Source organism: Palaemon carinicauda, chromosome 30, assembly GCF_036898095.1.
Source record: "Palaemon carinicauda isolate YSFRI2023 chromosome 30, ASM3689809v2, whole genome shotgun sequence".
Lineage (NCBI taxonomy): Eukaryota > Metazoa > Arthropoda > Malacostraca > Decapoda > Palaemonidae > Palaemon > Palaemon carinicauda.
Window position 1 is genome coordinate 90867827 of NC_090754.1, and position 20532 is coordinate 90888358.

At 38.7% G+C, this 20532-nt stretch overlaps 1 protein-coding gene across 2 annotated transcripts in view; it reads left to right on the forward strand.

Annotated features, from left to right (window-relative positions):
* Window positions 1-20532, forward strand: part of LOC137623348 (kinesin-like protein KIF23) — a 180855-nt gene that overhangs the window by 81972 nt on the left and 78351 nt on the right. For both annotated transcript variants that reach the window (XM_068354170.1, XM_068354171.1), the window contains exons 8-10: window positions 5075-5213; window positions 14390-14589; window positions 15915-16076. In XM_068354170.1, coding sequence (XP_068210271.1) covers window positions 5075-5213; window positions 14390-14589; window positions 15915-16076 — 501 coding nt within the window. The remainder of the gene's footprint in view (window positions 1-5074; window positions 5214-14389; window positions 14590-15914; window positions 16077-20532) is intronic.

A 20532-nucleotide genomic window follows, 5' to 3' on the forward strand; every position in this document is an offset into this window, starting at 1 on the left:
GGTTCCTCCCAGAAGATGTTTTCCTCTCCCTGGATTCTATAGGGAAATCCAGGACCTATCAAAGGGTGCTAAGCTCCCTGAATGGGTTAGTACTTTCTTAACTGCCCTGCATGCGTCCTTGGGTGTGGCTCCTCCACCGCCACAACCCCCGACCGTTCCAGTCGGGGCTATTTCTTGGATTGCCTTGGAGTCTGACTCGAGTTCGTATCATAAGAGTTCTGATCCTAGGAGGAGACATTTGTCGGATAGGGCACAACGATCTTCCCTATCTCGATCTAGGGCCGAGGTGCCTCCACCTTCTGATCCTTATCGAGATAACCTTCCCTTTACTCTAGTGAAGGCGAGGGAGACCATGACTAGGAGACAGAAGAGGAGGATGAGAGGCGTAACTCCACCGCACGCCAATCTCATCCATCCTAGGACGATTAGGGACATTGGTTCTCCCAGGGAGATCTCTTTCCACCCCTTTAACCCTCAAGAAATTTTGGTAGGGCCTTCAGACCAGCATCCAATTTCCTTATCCACATCTGAGGAAGAGCCTATGACTCCTGCAACTAAAGCTTTGGCTACTGGTGTCCCTAAACCCTTGCAAGTACCTCCTTCCAACGTCTTGGAGGAACACTTCCCTGCACGAAGGGAATCCAAGGACAAGAAAACCAAACCCAAGAATGCCAAGGCAAGGGAAGCCCGTTTAACAGAGATAAACAGGAGGTCCCTCAAATGATCCAGTAGATGACCCTGACCTACCCCAAGCTCTAGATGTGAGCTTGGAGGTAAATGAGCCATTGGACGCACTTGACGAAAATCTTTTGAGGGCAGCTAGTCCAAACTTTTACTCAGAACAAGAGAGACGAAAGTCGGAACATACCTCTAGGCTGTCAACTCCTGGTACCAACACCCAGGAAGGGGAGGATATGGTTCTTGATGAGATCTTTAAGACCCAGAAGCCTCTTAAGACCAATGCAGCCTTGTCCTGGTGTAAAGGCCTGATAGCCGCCAAAAGGAAGGCTATTGCCCAAATAGTCGGAACTTCCAGTTCCTGGAGAGCAAGTTCCTCCTCATGATCTTTACTACTTCCTTTTGTTTTACAAAGGAAGTATGAGATCGAGGGAGAACCGAATTCCACTATGACCCTCAACCCTACATTGGAATCTCTGACGAAGGGTCATCCGAATTAAACCCTCTCCGTTTTGAGAGCCTCCCACTCGGCAGTTGAGCTCCTCAAAATAGAGAAAGACGCGAAGTATGCCATGCAGGCTACTTCGTGGCTCGACCTATGGTTAGAGTCTCTGGGCTACATGGTGTGCTCCTACGATCTTTCGAAGGAGTCCGCAAGGAAGTCTTTGTAGTCCCCTTTTGTCGGGTACCCAAACTCTTGAGTTTTTGTTGCACCATATTGTCAACTTATGGGTGAATGCTATACTCAAGAGAAGGGATACTGTCATTGGAAAATTCCACAAACAAGTGCCATAGTTGGAAATCTCACGTTTGAGGAATTCCACCCTTGAGGGTTCATCTCCTTACTGTCATTGGAAAATTCCACAAACAAGTGCCATAGTTGGAAATCTCACGTTTGAGGAATTCCACCCTTGAGGGTTCATCTCCTTTCGTTCCTGAGGCGATCAAAAGGGCAGCTGAGCGATGGAGAAAATCGTCGGAACAATTCTCTCCTCTATAGGGCCATAGTATCAAGGCTCTATGGAAGACCATCCCATTCTTCACGTGGTCAGCAGGCTACCTGTAATCCCTCAAGTTCTAGGTCCTCAGGATCTACTAAGGTGTCCTAACATCCCTTTTAGTCCAAAGGCCAGCAAGGGAACAAGTCCTTCAGAGGAAAGAAAGGAGCAAAAGGGAATGGCTGAGGTGGTCACTCCCATTACTGTACTGATACTTAGCTTCTTAGGCACCATGATTATAGGTAAAATCAAAAAGGAAATGTGAGAAAAGGAAGAAAATAAGCACTGTTGATAACAGACCAAACAGAGGACAACCACATGATACACAAGAACAGAGAACAGAGCACTCAACGCTCAATGGCGTCCCTCTTACGTTCTGCCATCTACCAGCGTAAACAAGATCTACATCGGATGTTGGAGCATTACTTCGGGTGTCGAGACAAAAAGTTGATAGAATTTTACTTCGGATGTTGGAACAATAGTATGTAGAGGTTCTACTGTATAACATGATGCCCCGAAAGTGGGAAACTACTCTTGTTCGTCTCCGCATTGGTCACACTCGGTTGATACATGAATTATCTGCTTACTAGCCAACACCAGCCATATTGCGATGAATGTTTGGTACCCTTGACAGTGAGGCATTTGTTGACTGAATGCCCCACTTATAGTAGTGAAAGACCCACTTATAGTAGTGAAAGAAGTAGATATTTGTTTGAGGCTAGAGGTGAGGATAGTAGGTCCATCCTTGCCAAGATTCTTGGACGTGATGTGTCCTACCATGCTAGCGGTATTTTTTACTTTACTTCAGAAGCAGCTCTTCTGAAAGCTATTTAACTTTCGATATATCTATGCTTTTATGGTTTTAATTGAATATTCTTTTATTCTTTATTGATAATAAATGATATCTGCATCAATGACCTTAGATATCAGGATGCCAGAAAACCTCAAACCAATCATTCAAGTATCTCAGGAAGTCCTCTATTGCAGTCTTATCAGGTAAAATGGACAATCTTGTGTGGTAGATGTTGTAGAAGGGGGGGTCTCTCCACCCGGAGCCACTATACCCCTGATTGCAGAGTTTTTATTATATCCAAGAAGAAAAATTCTGTTCAGTCTCGGCAGTAAGAGGCTATTGCTCAGCTTTAAGCCAGATACTATATTTAGACTTGGAGCCCTTATTTCTTCTTTGGCAGAATTATCAATGTTGATACGGATTTTTGAGTTATCTTGCCCTCAGCTGAAAGTGAGATCCCCTCCTTGGAACATGGTCAAAATCCTCTGTTCCCTAAAAGGAGCTCCCTATGAACCGTTGAGTCGAGCATCAGATTGTGACGTAATCCTCAAAACAGTCTTCCTTCTCACCTTAGCCTTTGCAAAGAAGGTAAGCGAGTTGCATGGTCTCTAATGACATCGTCCATTCAAGGGATGGGGTAGGTTATTCTTAGTTTCGTCTGTGATTTTTATTGTGACTCCAAATCTGTCTGTAGAGGACCCTAGGTTTGGGGCTTCTGGATTACGAGTCTACATGAAGTAACCTATGATGCTGATCAATTGTTGCTATGTCCTGTGAGGGTGATAAGGCACTACCTCAAACCTGCATAATAAGCTCGCCACACAACAATCAGCTGCTTGTCAGCACAAGCAGTGTCAAGAGAAAGGTTACATAAAATTATTTTAATTTTTGAGCAGGCAGGTTATTGACTGTGCCCTCACTCCTTCCTCCAGTAATCAAGAGCGATGACCCAGAGATCATGACGTTGGGCATAACCACGTTCCTGGCTTTCAAAAGGAATTAATTTATGTCACGGATGACCTTCACCCCCACAACCTGCAAGACGTGACACACAGGTCCCTAGAGACATTCTCTATAGGCCCTGTGGTGGCAGCTCAGCAAGTGGTTTAGCAGTTGGTCAAAGGTGGAGGTTACGGTTTTAGTCCAAGTTGAATGTAAAGGTCTAGCCCTTTTCTTTTCTGCATCTTCCCCTCTTCTGGGACCCAGCATCCGAGGCCCTGCTAGCTGGCTTTTATCAACTGCAGGTAAGCCCCAAAGCCCATTTTTTACCAGTTGCCTGAATATTGCTTGGTTCATATACAAATACAAATTTCACCACATACCCAAAATTTTGGCGAAGGGAAGTTTGGTGACTTTGGTCTCAGTGTATAATATCAAATCGAAGGTTATATAGAAACTTAGATATAGTCACAGAGTGGTCCTTCACTCACTGACCATCACTGCACAGGCTGTCAACCTCTTTGGTATTATAAGACCAGCAGGTTCACAAGGTGTAAGGATTACCATCCTATTATTATTATTACTAGCTAAGCTACAACCCTAGTTAGAAAAGCAGGATGTTATAAGCCATAAGTCTCAAATAGGGAAAATATCCCAGTGAGGAAAGAACATACAGATATAAACAAACTACAAGATAAGTAATGAACAATTAAAATGAAATATTTCAAGAACAGTAACAAAATCAAGATAGATCTTTCATATATAAACTATGAAAACTTATGAAACAAAACAAAAGGGAGAGAAATAAGATAGAATATTGTATCTGAGTGTACCCTCTAGCTAGAGAACTCTACCCCAAAATAGTGGAAGACCATGGTACAGAGGCTGTGGCACTACACAAGACTAGAGAATAATGGTTTGATTTTGGAGTGTCCTCCCAGAAGAGCTGCATCCCATAGCTAATGGAAAGAATAGGCCAGACCATTTGATGTATGTGTAAGCAAGGGAAAAATTAACCATAACCAGAGAGGAGTATCCAATGTATTACTGTCTGGCTAGTCAAAAGACCCAATAATGTGGTAGTATCTCAACGGGTGTTTGGTACCCTGGCCAACCTACTACCTGACAATGCTATGCTTAAGCTCGGGCGTGGCAGTCCCTAGGCAAGTTTATCAGTCAGTTGAACAGACTACCACCCACCTATGTTGGAACAAATTACAAATTTGGAAATAAGTTGTATTTTTCTTAACTATACAAACTTTAAGTATTTTACGCAAACTTCCCCCACTATCACCTTCACCCAGTATGTCCGGCATGCAATCAAAAGTGGCTGAGCTAGTGAGTGCATAGTTGGTAGTGGGAGTGTCCCCCGCTTTTGCCTGGAGGGTGGCTGCCACCTCGCTTAAGGTTTTTATGGCCTGAACAATACCTCACGCTGAATTGATCTCTTAGCAAAGAACCTCAGGTTTGTATAGTTAAGAAAAATACAAATTATTTCAGAATATGTCATATTTTTGTCAGTAAAAAAAAAAGGTTTAATTTGTGTAGTTTGAGTCATACTAAAGAATACTGGAATAATGTTAGTTGTAAGTGTTGAATTTTATGAGATATTTAATGTTTTGTTTTTATTTAGGTAAATTTATTGATATTTGTAATTTGTTTACAGGCTCCTCTGGATGAAAATGGTGAAGATATTATCACAGACAGGAATTGCATCACAGTTTCTCAGCTCTCACTTGTAGATCTTGCTGGTTCAGAACGAAATACCCGAACAAAGGCTACAGGAGACAGAGTTAAAGAAGCAGGTAAGGACATAGTTAAAAAAAACCTTTGGTGTAATGATTAGATTTTACATAAGGGTTGAAAAGCTTAAAATAGTGTAGTCTTCCTTATAGATTGTAAATTTTTGTATCAATGTAGTTTCGAGTTATCTTGCCTTCAGTCGGAAGTCAGGCCATCTCCGAAGAATACAGTACAAGTACTGCAGTCCTTGAAAGGGAGCACCTGTCTCGGTCCTACTCTCACCGGAAACCAATCGCTCACTTCATTTCCTATCCTAACACACGCTTTACTACCTTTGTAAAAACTTTTCACTGCTTGCAACAACCTTCCACCTACTCCATATAAACTCATCACATTCCACATGGCTTCCCTATCATCTCTATCATACGCTTTCTCCAAATCCATAAACGCAACATGCACCCCCTTACCTTTTGCTAAATATTTCTCGCATATCTGCCTAACTGTAAAAATCTGATTCATACAAGCCCTACCTCTTCTAAAACCACCCTGTACTTCTAAGATTGCATTCTCTGTTTTATCCTTAATCCTATTAATCAGTACTCTACCATACACTTTTCCCACCACACTCAACAAACTAATACCCCTTGAATTACAACACTCATGCACATCTCCCTTACCCTTATATAGTGGTACAATACACGCACAAACCCAATCTACTGGTACCATTGACAACACAAAACTCGCATTAAACAATCTCACCAACCATTCAAGTACAGTCACACCCCGTTCCTTCAACATCTCAGCTCTCACACCATCCAAACCAGACGCTTTTCCTACTCTTGTTTCATCTAGTGCTCTTCTCACTTCCTCTCTTGTAATCTCTCTCTCATTCTCATCTCCCATCACAGTCTATCATATATAAACTATAAAAACTTCATAGAAACAAGAGGAAGAGAAACAAGATAGAAATAACGTGCCCTAGTGTACCCTCAAGCAAGAGAACTCTAACCAAAGACAGTGGAAGACCATGGTACAGAGGTTATGGCACTACCCAACACTAGAGGTGCAGCTTATCATAGCTAATGAGTCTCTTCTACCTTTACCAAAAGGAAAGTAACCACAGGGCAATTACAATGCAGCAGCTTGAGTGAAGAAGAACTGTTTGGTAATCTTAGTGTTGTCAGGTGTATGAGGACAGAGGTGAATGTGAAAAGAATCGGTCAGACGATTCGGTGAATATGTAGGCAAAGAAAAAATGAGCCGTAGCCAGAGAGAGGGATCCAATGTAGTACTGTCTGGTCAGTCAATGGAGTCGATAAATCTAGTGTTAGTATTTCAATAGGTGGCTAGTTCCCTGGCCATCCTACTACCTCATACCCTTATAGTTGTTGTCTTTTGTGTGTGTGACGTTCTTTGTCATTTGCATGCTTCCTTATTTGTGAGTTACTAGTCTGTGCCTTTTGACATTCGGTTGAATTCAATGCATTTCCCCCCCCCCCCCCCTCTCTCTCTCTCTCTCTCTCTCTCTCTCTCTCTCTCTCTCTCTCTCTCTCTCTCATACATACATACATCACACAAAACACACAGTTTAGTTATATCATTATTATTATTATTATTTCTTGCTAAGCTACAACCCTAGTTGGAATAGCAGGATGCTTTAAACCCAGGGGCCCCAACAGGGAAAATACCCTAGTGAGGAAAGGAAACAAGAAAAAATAAAATATTTTAAGAACAGTAACATAGAAATACATATTCCCCTGATAAACTATAAAAACTTTAACAAAACAAAAGGATGAGACATAAGATAGTGCCCAAGTGTACCCTCAAGCAAGAGAACTCTAACCCAAGACAGTGGAAGACCATGGTACAGAGGCTATAGCACTACCCAAGACTAGAGAATAATGGTTTGATTTTGGAGTGTCCTTCTGGAAGAGCTGCTTACCATAAGTAAAGAGTCTCCTACTCTTACCAAGAGGAACGTAGCCACTGAACAATTACAGTGCAGTAGTTAACCCCATGGGTGAAGAAGAAATATTTGGTAATCTCAGTGTTGTCAGATGTATGAGGACAGAGGAGAATCTGAGAATCTGTAAAGAATAGGCCAGACTATTTGGTGTATATATAGGCAAAGAAAGTGAACCGTAACCAGAGAGAAGGATCCAATGTACAGTAGTACTGTCTGGTCAGTCATACGACCCCACAACTCTCTAGCGGTAGTATCTCAATGGGTGGCTGGTGCCCTGGCTAACCTACTATTGTACTTACATTTTACTGTAAATATTAGGTAAAGCAAAGAATTAAGAAAGCCTACTGTTAATTACGTTGTGCACTAGGATATCAGAAATGGAGCGCATCAGAATTGATGTAATCCAGTTCGGATATCATAGTGTACACTACCTAAATATTTGTTTGTAAATTAGTACCGTAATGTATTGCTGGGTAAAGTATACAGTACTGTATAACACAGTAAATAAATTTGATTTAGAATATGGTTTAGTTAAGTTTACTGTACATACGAAAAGACTATAGTGTATCACGATAGAACGTTGAGTAGCCGTACATCTTTACACACACACACGCACACTCTCTCTCTCTCTCTCTCTCTCTCTCTCTCTCTCTCTCTCTCTCTCTCTCTCTCTCTCTCTCTCTCTCTCTCTCTCTCTCTCTCTATATATATATATATATATATATATATATATATACACACAGTGTTACCTCTGGATACGAAAGTTTCTGCTTACGAAAAATTCAGGATGCGAAAAGTGATTCGAAGATTTTTATGCCCCAGGATACGGATAAAATTTCAGGATACGAAAACCTTACGAGATCCCAACTCTTCTCCGAGAGTAATTTTAAAAAGCGCGCGCCGCCAGACTTTGAACTTGGGTAGACTCACTTACAGCCTCCCGCTCACCCATTGGTTATCTCCCTACTCAGACGCTAGCTGACGCCATAAGATCCTGCTTTCCTATTGGTCGGCAACTATCCCAGCTTGCCTGCGCACAGGCGTTCATCTCTCTCTCTCTCTTTTCGTTCCGACCGCGGTATCGTTAACAGACATTGTGTGCTTTCACTTGTTTGACTTAGTGTTAATATACAGTACAGTACATTCGTATGCCACGTGTTATCGTTAATAAACATTTGTTACTCTGCACTGTACTGTATTAGTGTTTACTATACATAGACTGTATATAACGTTACGTAGTGTATTATATTACGTATTACTGTACCCATGGGTACCAAGAATGTTGCATAACGTATTTTAGAAATGTGTTGAAAAGTAGGCAGAAACAAGCTTCAATGGATAGTTTCTTATTAAAGAGGCCAGCGGTATTAGTAGGCCAAGACGAAGGTGAAAGTGAAGAAAAGAAACAGAAAAGAGGAAGGGATGAAGAATTAGAAGGTGAAAGTAAAGAAAAGAAACAGAAAAAAAAAGTGATGAAGAAGTTGAAGATGAAAGTAAAGAAAAGAAACAGAAAAAAGAAAGTGATGAAGAAGTAGAAGAGATTTAGAAAATATGAAAAACGTAAAGTTATAAAAAAACAAAAACAAAAAAAAAATTCAATTTTAAGTTTTGTTACCGTTGATTGTTAAACTAATTTTTTCTTTCATTTTATAGTTTTCCATACGTAATGTTAAGTGTTAATTATTTCTGCCATTTTTTTATTTCGTAAAGTTTAAGTGTTAATGTGTTAAGTGTGTAAATTACTGTACGTAGTCTGTCACTTGTTACGTTTTCTGCCTTATGCCATCCTCCTCTGCCGCGACTTCGCTATCGGACATCGTCTCAATCAAAAGGTAAGTTTCAACTTTTTTGTTACACTAATTAACTGTAACCTTTTTTTCAGAGTGTACAGGTATCAATCCTTAATTTAGGTGTACGTACAGGTAACAATACACCTTCAATTATCTAAATGCTTTACGTATATACAGTACCGTAACTTTTATACAGTAGTAAAGAAAACGGACCGTTTTCTTTGGGCTTGGGGGGGATAACTTGGCTATAACTACATTATTGAATAATCTCATAGTGGTTTCTGGAATGGATTAGGCTGTTTTTAACGGTTGTGTTAATTACTGAATGATAGAAATGGCTGCATTGCATGTTTATTACTACAGTTTAGCGTGTTTATGAAAGAAAAGGTGACTTTTTGTAAGGCTTGGAACGGATTAGGCTATTTACATGTAAAACGCGACTCAGGATACGAAAATATCAGGATACGAAACCGCATCCTGAACGGATTACTTTCGTATCCAGAGGCATCACTGTATATATATATATATATATATATATATATATATATATATATATATATATATATATATGTCTGTGTGTGTGTGTATGTATATGTATATATATATATATATAATATATATATATATATATATATATATATATATATATATATATATATATATATATATATATATATATATATATATATGTGTGTGTATGTATATATATATATATATATATATATATATATATATATATATATATATATATATATATATATGTGTGTGTATGTATATATATATATATATATATATATATATATATATATTATATATGTGTGTATGTATATATATATATATATATATATATATATATATATATATATATATATATATATATATATATATATATATATATATATATATATTTCTGGGCTCCAAGCTGCGGGTAGCTTTAACTTTAGGGACAACAGGACGTGGCCTGACATCAGCCACGTGCTTCCCTGAAAACCCCTAAAAGGAAGAGACACAGGGTCCCTTTGCCCTGACACTCCGGGCAAACCCGCTGACCCAGATCTAAAGAGTCGCCAAGGTAGAAGTCTTGGAAGACTACGAGCTCTGAAAGAGGGTATATTGTTACTAATGAACAAGGTAACTTCGTTGGGAATGTAAAATAAATAGATCGAGAATAAATGTTTAAATCGATCAATTACAAAGGAAATAAAATGAAAATCCCAAAAGTTTATATCCGAAGTTAAAATTATAGATAGTAACGACAAGGGCACCTACAGAGTGTCCCATAGTAGGTCAGTAACCTGAAAAGATCCGGGTGCTCCGAATTCTTAAAATAGACCGGTATGAAACCGGGACAAAAGGCTATGAACAAAATTTCGGACCGGTATTGTAACCGGGAAAAAAACTTTTCATAAATTAACTGATATTGTTAAAATAATTCCATAAAAAGTGAAGATCATCAATGAAATAATATTGTCATAGCGAGAAATATACTATCCCGTCGCTACTGGGGAAGTATAGAATAACATAAAGATACATAAGTATCCCATAGTAGGTCAGTAACCTAAAAAGATCCGGATGCTCCGAATTCTTAAATTAGGCCGACATGAAACCGGGACAAAAGGCTATGAACAAAATTTCGGACCGGTATAGTAACCGGGGAAGAACTTATCATAAATTAACTGACTTTGTTAAAACAATTCCATAATAAGTTAAGATTATCATTGAAATAATATTGTCATAGCGAGAAATATACTATCCCGTCGCTACTTGAGAAGTATAGAATAAAATAAAGATACATGAGTATCCCATAATAGGTTAGTAACCTAAAAAGATCCGGGTGTTCTGGACTCTTTAAAATAGACCGATATGAAACCGGGACAAAAGGCTATGAACAAACTCTAGGTCCGGTTTAGTAACCGGGGAAAAACTTATTATAAATAAACTGACATTGTTAAAACAATTCCATAATAAGTTAAGGTTATCAATGAAATAATATTTTCATAGCTTGAAATACACTATCCCGTCGCTACTGGGGAATTATAGAATAAAATAAAGATACATGATTATCCCATAGTAGGTCAGTAACCTAAAAAGATCCGGGTGCTCCGGACTCTTAAAATAGACCGATATGAAACTGGGACAAAAGGCTATGAACAAACTTTCGGACCGGTATAGTAACCGGTGGAAATTTATCAAAAATTAATTGACATTGTTGAAACAATACCGTAATAAGTTAAGATTATCAATGAAATAATATTGTTATAGCGAGGAATATACTATCCCGTCACTACCGGGGAGGTATATAGTAAAAAAGGGTTTATAATAACATGCTACCTTATAATAACATGTTCCCTGTTAAACAATTCCGTAATTAGATATGATCATTCAATGAAATAATATTGTCATAGTAGGAGATATACTATCCCGTCGTTACTGGGGAAGTATAGGATAAAAATGTTATAATAACATGTTATAATAACATGCTACCTGTTGGCTCCGGGGAGACAACTATGAGAGCCCCGGGGGTCGTAACATGCCTACCGGGGTAGGGGGAGTCGAAAAGCGAGGGAGGAAGGGGTTCAATGACTCCCCGCCAGCCACAAGAACCCAAACGAACACCGACAATAAATAATATAACAACAAATATCCGCTCTTCCGTGATACCCCACGAACAAAAATTTCTACATTATAGTAGAAACTAAAATAATACAGTACATAATGAAACATAACCAATACACAACCGAGTTCCCCCCGCCGACCGATGGCCAATCAGAGCGGCAGGAAAAAAGGCTACGACAAGGGATGAGAATGAATGTACTAGACTGAACCCCCGGTGGATGTTCTCAGTACCAACTAGTGAGTCATAAGGTATCCCAGGAAGGTATGGTGTGAGGGGAGAGGAGGTGGTGGCAAGGCTGAGGTACGCGAAGGACTCGATCCGTAATGCCAAACCGCTCACACAACATGAGAGACGAGAGGAATCCCTGAATTGGGGATAATGGGGGGGGGGGGGGGGCGCAACGAGAACTACTGTAACCAATGAGGGGGCAGGAGGCAATCACGTGGACATGAGGGAGGACAGGAGTACCAACCTGACCGATGGAACCACGTAAGTAAAACGGAATGATCATAAACGGAATGAGCAATAAAATAGTGTAAAATAATGTACAATAATGTTAAATGATGTAACACATTGAACGGGTTTATAGGCATGCGTAACTTAAAATAAAATTAGTAAGAGAAGGACGCAAGGGAATGGCAGGGGGATAATAGCTGGCAGCCCTCCAGAGCGGGAGAAGTCGCGCTGGACAGGGATACTAACATAACTTCCACCTCGGATAGAGCCGAACGGTAGGAAACAAATAAAATAATAACTGCCCCGCGAGAGTCCCACTCAAACAAAGCGATAACTAGACTAGACGGTAATCGCAATAATTATTAATAAGATCAATATATAATATCAATAATATAATAATATAAACACTTAATGCGGTAGCGAGAAACCAACTAGACCGTGCCCGAAGGCAGGCTTGCCAACCGAGATCAAAACTATGATACGTAGTATATCATCAAAATAATATCCAAAGCACAATGATGAGGTGTAATCGGTGAGAAAAAGCTCTAAAATTAGGTTCAAAACGAAAAACAATCAGTATGGAAGACCAATTGTAATACGTTAAGAACGAGCGAAGGCGGTAGCAAGCCAGCAAGGGAGCCGCAAGCGGTCTGACAAGAGGAAAAAATAAAACCTCGAATAAAATTAAAATTAATGGCAATGCTACCCCTAAAAGCTCAAAACTCATAGATCTGGTACTTAACTTAGATGGGGAGACCAGGGAATCCGCCATCGGCACAAAGAAATGAGATATGAACGAAAAAACCGAAGAGAAAAATATACAAATGTTCATAGAAGATGTGCTATAAAGGAGTGACGTCAATGGCGTGGGTTAGGTTAGTGGTAGTAGTGTTGATCGGCACCTCGCTGTGGCGGGGATTTTGAAGAGGAGACCTCTGGTTGTGAATTATCACGCCCCAGTATTATATCGACACCTTATATAGGTGAGCGAGCTAAATTCAACCTGGCATTCCTATGCAATTTTTTTCTCTGGTAATATATAGCAGTTATATACATTAGAAATGGTGCTAAAGGAGCATTTCACTGGGTGGCACAGGTCTCTCGCCCAGAAATAGATTTTTCCTTCGTCAAAATCCCTTATATATATATATATATATATATATATATATATATATATATATATATATATATATATATATATATATATCGTGGATAGCATTATGCAATTCAACTCACCGTGCAAGTAAATAAGATATGAGAGAAGCATTTCAAATAACATTATTGAAATTAGCGTGCTAATTGGAAAGTGATAGATCAAGTAATAATTGTCTCTTTTTGTAAATATGCCTTAATAATAAGGGATTTATTTGATCCAAAACTTGAGGTTGACGACGATGTACGCAGTGTTGATCAGCTGGTATGAATAAAAAATGTATGAGATTATAATTTGCTGTGTTTTTTTATTATAAAACACGATACCAAAATGTGAATATTACATGCATTATTATTGGATACAGTTAAGTGAAACACCAGTTTAATCAAAATCCGGTTTATTTTATTTATAACTATAATTTTTTAACTCGGTAAATAGATATATGCAGTACAGAGAGAGCTAGAACCAGCGGGATGTTAACCCTTTTACCCCCAAAGGATGTACTGGTACGTTTCACAAAACTCATCCCTTTACCCCCATGGACGTACCGGTACGTCTTTGCAAAAAAAGTGCTATTTATATTTTTTTATTGCATATTTTTGATAATTTTTTTGAAAAGCTTCAGGCATTTTCCAAGAGAATGAGACTAACCTGACCTCTCTGTGACAAAAATTAAGGCTATTAGAGCAATTTAAAAAAAAATATACTGCAAAATGTGCTTGAAAAAAAAATAACTCCTGGGTGTTAAGGGTTGGAAAGTTCCAAATAGCCTGTGGGTAAAAAGGTTAAGTAGTGGCGCACAGGGCTCTCAGTGTAAAGGAACGCGGTCTATTTGAAATCATCGCCCGACTTGAATTTTATGGTGATTTTAATGAAAATTTTTACGTAATAAGTATTGCATTGTTCTTGGCCGTGAAAAACTGAAACCGCTGAGCAAGAACCTGCTATTAACGAGGGCCGATTGTATTGATAAAATATGACGAGACGATTACTGTATCAGGATACACAATAATAAATCTACGGAAACTTCCTATATTTTAGTTGGACATACTCCAGATTGGGTTATATGACGACTCTCTGTCCCTATCTTGGTCTCAAGTCAACGACTATCTGTATATATGCCAGACGAGCTAGTTCTTGCTACCTTGGCGATGGAAGAAAGTTCCACTCATTCTTAGTATAAATGATATGAAATATTAATTGAATTTCTAGTCTTTTTCTCAAATAATTTTTGCATGCTTCTGTTCTTTTTCCAGGTAATATAAACAATTCTTTGATGACCTTGAGAGCTTGTATTGAGACGCTGAGAGAGAATCAGGTTATTGGCAGTAACCGCATGGTACCTTACAGAGATTCAAAACTGACGCATTACTTTAAGAATTACTTTGATGGCGAGGGTAAGGTTAGGATGGTTGTGTGTGTAAATCCCAAGGCTGATGACTATGATGAAACGCTGGTATGTAATGTTTTAATTTATTTTATATTAAAATAATGATACTGTACCTGCTATAGTCGCTGTAGAGATTATGGGAATAAGCCCCACCCTTCGATGACATCATAGACAATCGTGTCTCCCGCATTGATAGCGGTGACAACATATGCCCTTTAAGTTGATATAAATTAGTATACAGTAGTTTGGTATTTGTAAGGTGATGTATTGTGACCGTTGCTTGTGTGGGAGGTAATGTGATTGGCTATGACGTCATCAGGAGATGGAACTTTTTCACCTGAAAACTTTGCAACAACTATAGTTTCGTATATTTTGAATATTGTCAGTTTTATTTGTGAAATTGCAATAACATTATTAGCATTGCATAGGTTTTTTTTTTCAATTGTATGATGTATATTTTGATGAATCTTAGCTCAAGGTCACAGTGGTTATATCTAAGAAGCACAGAAAGCATAATGTTTTAACAAAATAAAAGATTCTTTGCATACCCTTTCCTTCCTGGGTAGCCCGTGTAGGTGCTCCAACCCTGGAGAGAGTAACCCCACCTCCCCCCTCCTTCCCAATATTTTTTTTTGTGTGACAGTAACTAATCATGTTTATGGATTTATTGAAATTTCTTTTTATTTTTGTATTGAAGATGAATCCAAATTTATCTGTTTGACTTAATTGCTGGTTCAGGTGAGTTTTGTACCCTTTCCTGATATTAGTTTTTAATATTTTAAACAGATCTTATTTTGCTTCAGTTACATGTCACTGCATATGTTCTGAATCTGCTCTCCTCTCATTCTTCGATTATGTAATTGTTGATGTATAAAAAGGAGTAGAAGATAGTTACATGGCTCAAAAATCGTTAACAGCCGCAGGAAGGAAACTTTAGAGTACCAAGCATTTAAATAAATATTTCAAGTTTGAACTTTAGAAATCCTTCCTGCTGCCATAAGAAACTTTTAAAAGTAAAAATTAAATAGAAAATGGTCATAAGTAAAGGAATACTTATGATACAAATTTATATTCAGCATAAGTGGTTACTCCCGTGGGTTGGGGTTCCCACTTGGACTACCATGGAGGAAAGGGTATATAAAGAGTTTTTTTTCCTATTTCAAACATCTAAATTGCTGCACATTGTAGATATTATCACTGTGATCTGATAGCAGGTATCAAAATAATGAATTTTGTCATTATTTAAATTCTGTTATAATATACAATATGATTAAAACCATCTTTTTTTGGTACTAATTTTGATAAGCAGTGAAAGTTTTGATCATTAATATGCTACTTGATCTTTTGTTTGCTAAATGAAATAATTTTGTGTATGACCTTTGCATCAACAGCCAGTTATGAAGTTTGCTGAGCTTGCATCAGAAGTGCAGGTACAACGTTCAACGTACTCAGCCAAGCATGAACTGGGTCTGCCCTCTGGTAGGCGAAGAGCCAATCAAGTTTTCCGCGAAGCTCAGAAGAGACTTGATGAGGAGAATATTCCAAACATCAAGGTAAAGGACTAGTTTTGACTGCATGTTTATATTACAACATAGCAACAATTAGAATACGTATTGCCAATGTATCCCTGCTTGCCATGAGAGGAGACTAAAAGGGATGGGACGAGGGGACTGGGAACCCCTTTCCTGTATTATAATCCTGTGAGACATCAAAGAGGAGGAGCTGCGGGAGAATGACTGCTCCTGCACTCTAGTTTTGTGTTGTCTGAATGTGCGTGGATGAAGTACTGTACAATAGAGTAGAATATGTGAGATTGGAAGATTTTTTGAAATAGAAGGATAGATATATTGGCCTTGTGTGAGAAAAAGATAAAAGGAATAAGTGAAGTGACTGGTAGAGTGTCTGGGATTGAAAGGGGAAGAGCAAGAGAGGGTATGGCTTTATTACAGAGTGAATGGATGACTGGTAAAGTAGTGGAATGGAAGGGGGTATTATCTAGGTTAATGTGGGTAAGGGTTAGGTTGGGAAGGAATGTAGGCTTTTGTTAGTGCATATAGGCCAAGTTGTAAGAAAGTGAATATGAGCGAAATGAATTCTGGATTTAAATTACTAGGTGTGTAGAAGGAATTATGTAATTGTGTTGGTTGACTTTAATGCCACAGTGGGTGCTGGAGAGGTAGTAGGTATCATTGGGAAGTATGACATGCCAGATAAAAATGAGAGTGGTGAGAGACTGGTATAGAGGTGTGTTGAGCAAAAGCTGGTGATAAGCTGTAGTTTTTTCAAAAAGAAAGTTAATAACAAATATTCATGCGGAAGAGTGGTAGAAAGGGCATTAATGGGGTATGTGTTGATAACAAGAAGGATGTTTGGAATATTGAAAATGTTCACATATTTAGAGATATGGCTAATGATAAGTTTGATTATTTTTTTGGTTAAATGAAAATTAGTTGTAGCGTAAGGGTGTGGAAAAAGAGCAGGTGTAAAATGGAGGTAGTGAAGGTTGAAGAGGTATCATTATTATTACAGGCTAAACTATAACAATAGTTGAAAAAGCAAGATGCTATAAGCGCAAGGGATCCAACAGGGAAAAATAGCCCAATGAGGAAAGGAAACCAGGAAATTAATAGAGGAATAATAATCAAAACAAAACATCTGAAGAACAGTAACAACATTAAATTAGATCTTTCATATATAAATTACAAAAACTTCAAAAAAAGAGGAAGAGAAATATGATAGAACAGCATGCCCGAGTGTACCCTCAAGCAAGAGAACTGTAATCCAAGACAGTGGAAGGCCATGGTACAGAGGCTATGGCCCTACCCAAGACTAGAGAACAGTGGTTTAATATAGGAGTGTCCTAGAAGAGCTGCTTACCATGGCTAAAGTCTCTCTTCTACCCTTGTTATTATTATTATTAGTAGTAGTAGTAGTAGTAGTAGCCAAGCTACAACCGTAGTTGGAAAAGCAAGATGCTATAAGCCCAAGGGTTCCAATAAGGAAAAATAGCCCAGTGAGAAAAGGAAATAAATAAATGATAACAAATTAACAATAAATCATTCTAAAACAGTAACAACGTCAACTCAGATATTTTATTGGACGAGGTTTGAAACTGGTAGACGAGAATGACCATGAATGGGAGGTAAATCAGTTGTTGTTTGCGGATGATACTGTACTGGTTGCAGACGAGGAAGAGAAGCTTGGACGATTAGTGACAGAATTTGGAAGGGTGTGTGAGAGAAGAAAGTTGAGAGTTAATGTGGGTAAGAGTAAGGTTATGAGATGTATGGGAAAGGAAGGTGGTGCGAGGTTGAATGTCATGTTGAGTGGAGAGTTACTTGAGGAGGTGGATCAGTTTTAAGTACTTTGGATCTGTTGTTGCAGCAAATGGCGGAGTGTAAGCAGATGTACATCAGAGAGTGAATGAAGGATGCAAAGTGTTGGGGTCAGTTACGGGAGTAATAAAAAATAAAGGGTTGGGCATGAATGTAAAGCGAGTTCTGTATCTTAGCCATCATGGTAAGAAGACAATTGAAGATAGAATCATCCATGTCTGGATTCCAGTAGATCAAACATAAATAAAAGTTGTTATTCCTGCCACAAACTTTAATACCTGAATCCCATGCCATCCACATTCATAGCAGGACTTATGAGAAGCAGGGTACTCAGTCCTAATATACACCGCCATTCCCCTGGCCCTAGGGATAGCAACACGTTTCAACATTATTGGCTTCTTAAAACCAGTTATATGGAGCTCAAATGAGTGCCTCATATTAGAAACCAAAGTTTCTGAGCACAAAAGAATATCATACTGTCTGGACACAACTGTATGGTCTTGAATATTTGCATGAAGACCACAAATATTGCAATACAGAAGAGGACATTGACAAAATCTAGGACTTACTGGTCCCGAATTTCGCTCAATGTCTCCATACAGCACAAGAATTAATAGTTATAAAAAGGAGACATTATACTTAGAAACTAAATCAACAAGAATTATAACAAAAACAATATGTACAGAATCATTAATAAAGTGATTGATCAAACCCATAGACTATAGTAAAAAGTCGGAAAAACTGGCAACACGGAGGAGCCGATACACGATGCAAGTCTAGATACCCTCCAGGATAGCCACTTTAACTGAAGGGAGGACAGTAAGGATGGTTTTGAGAAGAAAAATAAATCAGATAAGGAAAAGACAGCCTTTTGATAAACCACCAGGCATCCATGGCCCTTCTATTAAGCCTGCCCAACACACCATCTCAAAAAACAAGAGGAAGAAAAAAAAGTGTTAGAATACTGTGCCTGAGTGTACCTTCAAGCAAGAGAACTCTAACCCAAGACAGTGGAAGACCATGGTACAGAGGCTATGGCACTACCCAAGACTAGAGAACAGTGGTTTAATTTTGGAGTGTCATTCTCCTAGTACAGCTGCTTGCCATAGCTTAGAGTGTTTTCTACCCCTACGAAGATGAAAGTACACTGAAAAATTGCAGTACAATAAATAACCCCTTGGGTGAAGAAGTGTTTAGTAATCTCATTGTTGTCAGGTGTATGGGGAAAAATGAGAATCTGTAAAGAATAGGGCACACTATTCGGTGTATGTGTAGGCAAAGAAAAAATAAGTCGTAACCTCTTTCTAATACCAATCCGCCTCCTACAGCCCCACCACCCACCTTTGGATATCTTATGTTGGCTACAACACAAGCAGCCACTTAACAATTACATTGTAACAGCTAACCCCTTGAGCAAAGATGAATTGTTTAGTAATGTCGATGTTGTCAGGTGTATGAGGACAGCGGAGGATGGGGAAAGAATAGGCCAGACTATTCGTTGTATGTGTAAGCAAAGACGAAATGAGCCGTAACCAGAGGGAAGGATCCATTGTAGTACTATTCTGGCTGGTGAATATAAAAAAAAAAGTTTTAAGTGGCACATCACAGGGTGAAGTTGAAAGAAACTTGTGATCTAGAGGAGTAGTGGAAATGTTTTTTTTGTTGGGATTGCAAGTGTTGTGTTTGTGGCAAAAGGATTGTTGAAGGCAGCATGGGGAAGGGTAAGGAATGGTGGAATGTAGGAGAGAAGATGAAAGTGGCATTTGAGGAATGGTCACAGAGTAATATTGTTGAGAAGTATGAAAGATATCATCATCGTCATCATCTCCTCCTACGCCTATTGACGCCAAGTTCGTCGGTTAGATTTCGCCAGTCGTCTCTATCTTGAGCTCTTAATTCAATACTTCTCCACTCAATATCTCCTACTTTGTACCTCATAGTCCTTTGCCGTGTAGGTCTGGGTATTCCAATTCTTCTAGTGCCTTGTGGAACCCAGCTGAACTTTTGGTGAACTAATCTCTTTTGGGAGTGCGAAGAGCATGCCCAAACCATCTCCATCTAGCCATCATCATGATCTCATCCACGTATGGCACTCGAGTAATCTCTCCTATAGTTTCATTTCTAATCCTGTCCTGCCATTTAACTTCCAATATCCTTCTGAGGACTTTGTTCTCAAATCTACTAAATCTATTGGAGATTTTTTCTTTGTCATACCATGACTCATGTCCATAGAGTAACACCGATCTCACAAGTTGATATATAGTCTGATTTTTATATGTAATTTCAGGCAATTTGATTTCCAGATTATACTTAACTTAGTCATTGTCTGATTTGCTTTTTTCAATCTCTCACAAAACTGTAATGCTGTTTATCATAGTTTCTAAATACTTAAATAATTCTACCTTGTTAATCCTTTCTCCTTCCAATGATATTTCATCTTCCATTGCATACTCCATTCTCATCATCTGTCTTTCTTTTTTTTATCTTTAGCCCAACATAGTGTGATATTTCATGCATTCTGGTAAGCAAGCATTGCAAATCCTGTGGTGTTCTGCTAACAAGGACAGCATCATCAGCATACTCAAAGTCTGCTAAATTCCTATTACTCATCCAGTCCAATCCTTCTCCCCCATCGCTGACTGTTCTACGCATTACAAAATCCATGAGGAGTATA